This window comes from Terrapene carolina, unplaced genomic scaffold, assembly GCF_002925995.2.
Source record: "Terrapene carolina triunguis isolate 2854851 unplaced genomic scaffold, T_m_triunguis-2.0 Scaffold19527, whole genome shotgun sequence".
Lineage (NCBI taxonomy): Eukaryota > Metazoa > Chordata > Testudines > Emydidae > Terrapene > Terrapene triunguis.
The window spans coordinates 1-5410 of NW_020683878.1; the positions used below are offsets into that span (position 1 = coordinate 1).

General features: G+C 39.2%; 1 protein-coding gene across 1 annotated transcript; it reads left to right on the forward strand.

Annotated features, from left to right (window-relative positions):
- The first annotated feature begins 579 nt into the window (after positions 1-579).
- On the forward strand, positions 580-4026 carry LOC113408586 (RNA-binding protein 25-like). Its single transcript, XM_026661920.2, has 4 exons — positions 580-624; positions 2170-2340; positions 2688-2745; positions 3152-4026. The coding sequence occupies exons 1-4, from the start codon at positions 583-585 to the stop codon at positions 3343-3345; spliced, it is 465 nt and encodes a 154-aa protein (XP_026517705.1). The 5' UTR covers positions 580-582; the 3' UTR covers positions 3346-4026.
- The last annotated feature ends 1384 nt before the right edge of the window (positions 4027-5410 follow it).

Genomic DNA, 5410 nt, shown 5'->3' on the forward strand with positions numbered 1-5410 from the left:
CCCCCCCCCCCCCCACTGGACCCCTGCCTCATTGAGTGCATAGGACTGATGTTGTGGGAATCAATCAAGTAGGGAATGAGGCTGTTGTCTGTAAGGCCTCGTTTGTTGGAGAAGTTGGAAAGTATGTAGTGAATGAGCCAGTGAACTTCAGGAAGAGAGAGAATGGTCTTGTGGTTCAGGGGTTTTGTCAACATAAATTCATTAATGTTTTTAAAGAACTAAGATACGACACAGAATATCATAGAGCTGCCCAGGAGGAAATTAATTCTGTGTTCAGTGCAAGATTTGGATGTTGTACAGTATGCATGGTGTTACGTGGTATGACGAGAATAAACAGAAATGATCGGAAAATGTTGAATAGCTATCCATACAGTGAGCATAGTCCATTCTATGCATTGTGAACTTCATATTTGCTCTGAATTTGTTGTCTGATTTGCAGGCATGTCTGCACAACAGTGTTACTTACTACTTTTTCCTGGCATACAATGATAAGTGATTGGCTCATGTGTATTCTGTCTTTGTTATTCTAGAGTGTGTGTGGGTAACATTGATATATTCTCTCTGTCTCCCTCAGGGACCCCCATGATTCCCGTACCAATGGGTATTATGGCTCCTGCTCCAACGGTAAGTAGTCCTGGGAGTAGGGGCAAAGTAATGTGTACAAAACGTGCTTTATTGATTGAAACTACTCTATATGTAATTTGCCCCCAATTCATTAACCACATTCATAACCATGAAAGGAAAAGCTTGGTGTTAAATATTAGACTGATTGACATATTAAACTCTGAGCTGGGCAAGGTTTTAAAAGGATGTATATGAAATTGCTAACTGCTAGAAATTGAAACAGTTATTGTTTGCAAATAGAAAGTTGAACTTTCTATTTGCAATCTCAAATGAAGTAATTTAGAGATGGCCTCGTGATAATACTCTGCCCTGCTGTGCAAAACATCAGGATTGGCTGACTGGTCTCTTGCTTACCAGATCAATAGGCCTGCAGGGTGCCATGAGGTATTCCGTAGCCCATATTGGTGAGTGCATCACCCAACACTGCTTCTAAACTGGCCAGAAGAGTCCGCGCTGACAAGCTTCTGAGCAAGTTCTGACAAGTCCTTTTTGACTACAATGCTGTGGGAGGGGAAAGATGCTCAGGACCTACGGAGACCTTGAGGGAAAAACTGCTTTTAGTGGTTTTATCTATACGCATGGATTCTTATTGGCATGTAGGGTTGTTTTCTGACTATAAAATCTGGGTTCATTCTAGGTTTTAAAGCCATTTCCTAGCTGTTTTTCCATCTAAACTAATGGGACTGCTGTTACTAAAATCTTGCAAAAGTGGAATCTGCTGAAGAAATCAGTCCAAAACCTAATGTCTCTAACAGAGGAATATACTCATGCTAAATTATGTATTTTATAGCAGTAAGATGCTGGAACAAATGCATTATTCAATATCTTGGAAGAAATAAGGTTCTGCCCCTGGCCTGGAAGAAATAAGCACATGCACACAATGAAATTTTTTTTTTTTAAACCCTCTTTATAACATTGACTGGAAGATGTGCACACACATGAATGCACCATACATACATACATATGCTCCAGTTCCCAAAACATTTCTTCACATTCAAGAAAAGAGGCTATCATAGAGGAGGGGTGTGGACTGATAAAATAAAACATTGGTTTATGTGTAAAGTCTGGAAGTATTAGGACATTGTACTTGGTGCTATGAGTATTTTTTTGAGCCAGAATTAATCTCTTAGTTACGGTCATAACTGTTAAGAATCTGTTTCTCATAGGACGTTAAGGTGTACCAGTATATCAAAGGATGGCAGGCTCATTGTTCATTTTTGGAGCAAGTACTGAGTTAAAGATGACTCATAACATCGTATCCAAAAGTGATCTCCTTGCACAACTAGACCTCTTCCTGCCTTGCATTTCCAGCAATGATTTTAAAATAACAATTTCATTCTTTTGAATCTAATAGGCAATATTTATTATATTCCGTGTAGAATCTTAAAACTACTGTCCTGCTGTATTGGCTTGCAATTATCATGCTATGCTGTAAACTTAGTAGTGAAACACCTCTATTTCTCCAACTCTTCCTTGTTTTAAGGCTCTAAACCATTTTCTGGTAAGTTATAAAATAGATACAGACATTTTGTTTTTCCTCCATAGGTCTTAGTTCCTACCACAGTGTCCATGGTTGGAAAGCACTTGGGAGCCAGAAAAGAGCACCCTGGTCTAAAGAATAAAGAAAATGATGAAAACAGCGGTCCCACTACCACTGTCTTTGTGGGCAACATTTCCGAGAAGGCATCAGATATGCTTATAAGACAGCTCCTAGCTGTAAGTGCAGTGGTTGGTTTTTTTAGACTTCATCCTCAGCTGGTGTGTAATGTAAATATTCTGTCATCACTATAAACATGGTGAGATTAATTCACAAGCAGTGAAGTTGGGCACTGATGGTGCAGTAATGACATGTTCATTAGACTTGTGTGAAAAGTGAACAATCAGTTTGACCAGAATAGCTTTCTTTCAGCTGGTACCAAATAGGAATATAGAAGATTTTTAGCAAAATTAACCCTTACTCTTTTGATTCCTTCACAGAATGGTACATTTTGCTTATGTTTTGTGTGAGCAACTGTTTACAATTTATTAAATGGTAACATTCCTTTCTTAATTTTGCCTTCAAGAAATGTGGCTTGGTTTTGAGTTGGAAGAGAGTGCAAGGGGCATCTGGAAAACTTCAAGGTAAGTGTTGCTTTTTGGCATCCTGATCAGATTCATTTATTTTGATTATCAGGCAGCTTTTAAAGTATATACTGACAAATTAATATAACTCTAATATTTTACATTTAAATTGAGTTGCTTATGGCAATTTTTCCTGTTAAATCTTTATAAAAAAGGAACAAGGTCCAAATCTTAAATTTTGTAATTCTTTCAGAATAATGCAGTGAATATTTTTTTGTAAATTTGCAGAGTAAATATTTTCCCTTTTATGATGCATATTTCTGGAATATTTTTTAAAAAGTTTGAGAACCTATTAGTTCAGAGTTCCCAATATGGAAGATATTTAATGATCTGTAAGGAAAAAGCTGTTAAATATTTACCTGAAGACATTGTTTTTTTGCTTTTCATCTCAATCATCAACCTCTAGCTTTTGGGTTTTGTGAATACAAAGAACCAGAATCCACTCTACGAGCACTGAGACTACTCCATGACCTCCAGATTGGAGAGAAGAAGCTGCTAGTTAAAGTTGATGCCAAGACAAAAGCTCAGCTAGATGAATGGAAAGCAAAGAAAAGGGCTTCCAATGGGGTAGGTATGCAATGTGAGACCTGCACTATGTAATGAGGGGCGGGGACAGGGTTATCTAGGCCTGGAAGCCAGGGCTCTTGGTTTCTATTCCTATCTCAGCTCTTAACTCACTCCATGACTTTGGTGAGACTGTGGCTCCTAAATCCCATTTGAGAGTTTGTGGGGCTGGGGAGCCTAATTTACTTAAGCATTTTTGAGAATTTTACCCTTAGGGCTTGTCTGCACTTAAATTCGCATATTTAACCAATGGAAACACCTGTTTTTCAGTTTAGCTTGCCTTTGTACATTTACTGAGGCATGCTAAACCAATATAAGCTAGGTTTAAATTGATTTAAGGGTGTCTGCATGCAAAGTTGCACCAATTGAACTAAATCTGTTCAAAATCACAGCTTTAAATTGATGCATCACCGTGTATCAGCCAGGCCTGAATCTCTGATTCTCAGTTTATATCCATTCTAAAGAGGAGTAATACATATTATACTGTACCTTACTGTTCTGAAACTTAATGTTTAATTAGAGATTTGAGACGTCTTTTAAAAAGTGACCTATAGAAATGTATTGTTTGTTACAAAATCCGTGAGCCAGTTGAGGGACCTGAATTAAGTTTCTCTTGCAGCCTTCACAATAGTTTAAAACTCATGCAAGACAGAAAAGTAGATTTATTTCTTTGCTGTTATAAGGCAGTGAACAGATCACAAGCAGATGTAACATTAAGCATGCGGGGTGTTTTTTTTTTTTTTTCCCCCATCTTTGACTTGAGGGAACACCTGTTGGGGATCCAACCAAGGTCACTGTCCATCTAATTCATTCTAAATTTTCTGGTTTAATTATTTAATTGTCTTTCTGGGGTAGTTTGGTGTGCTGGATTTACTGGGCCAAATTCATCATGGGTGTAACTTGCTTGAAACTAGTAGTTATACCAAAGATTAATGCAGCCCATTTTTGCTAGATGCTTCTCTTTAGCAAGGGTAATAGAGCATGTTCATTCATATTAAATACCTGCACTTTTTCTCTAATTGCCCCAAGCAAAGGCATATACCAATGGGCACTCGCTTCTTGAAGCAACAATTATTCATAGTTCTAGTTGGCCAAAGTAGATTTTCAATTTCATTTTATAGATAATGAACACAAAAAAGTTGGTAAACTTTTGCAATCAGCGCTTTGTAGTAGCTCAGAAAGCTACACAGAATATGCTGGAAATATGAATACTTTTGTCCAATCAGAACCAATATGACTTCAGGTTTTTAACATAATTTTGTCTGTCTAGCATATGGGGTCACGAGACGATTGCTCAGAACAACAAAGTGCTAACAAGGTGAAATCCATATGGGGGAGAGGGATAGCTCAGTGGTTTGATCATTGGCCTGCTAAACCCAGGTTGTGAGTTCAATCCTTGAGGGTGCCATTTAGGGAACTGGGGTAAAAATCTGTCTGGGGATTGGTCCTGCTTTGAGCAGGGGGTTGGACTAGATGACCTCCTGAGGTCCCTTTCAACCCTGATATTCTATGATTCTATGATATGGCGCAAGTACTCTAGTTGCTAACCTAGATTAAGGGAGGAAAGTTTGACTCGAGCACTCACTCCTGTCAAAGCTTCCTTTTTCCCCTCTGGCAACAGCTATAATTTCTATGCTTACAGCTGGGATTGTAAGTAACCTTAACACTGTAGTGCAGCTGTAGGACATGAACAGGAAGGATTGTGCCTTCTGTGAATTTTTTTAGTGTAGCAAGGCAGAGAAGGTCAGTTGCGATGTGATGGCAATAAATTTAATCACAGTGAAAATTCCTAATTCTTTTTAGGATATATTCTTTGAGTAACCTATTGATATCCATATAGAAAAGCTCTGTACCCTGATTTCATATAGTTTTGACTGGCATCTGTCTAATGATGATGTAGACCAGTGTTTCCCAAACTTGGGACGCCGCTTGTGTAGGGAAAGCCCCTGGCAGGCCGGGCCGGTTTGTTTACCTGCTGCGTCCGCAGGACTGGCCGATCGCGGCTCCCACTGGCCGCGGTTCGCTGCTCTCGGCCAACGGGAGCTGCTGGAAGTGGCGGCCAGTACGTCCCTCAGCCCACGCCGCTTCCAGCAGCTCCCAT

Coding starts and splice junctions, on each gene's coding strand:
- LOC113408586 (XM_026661920.2), top strand. CDS start 583: ATGATTCCCGTACCAATGGGTATTATGGCTCCTGCTCCAACG. Junction 625..2,169: donor TTATGGCTCCTGCTCCAACG/GTAAGTAGTCCT, acceptor TTTCCTCCATAG/GTCTTAGTTCCTACCACAGT. Junction 2,341..2,687: donor TTATAAGACAGCTCCTAGCT/GTAAGTGCAGTG, acceptor TTTGCCTTCAAG/AAATGTGGCTTGGTTTTGAG.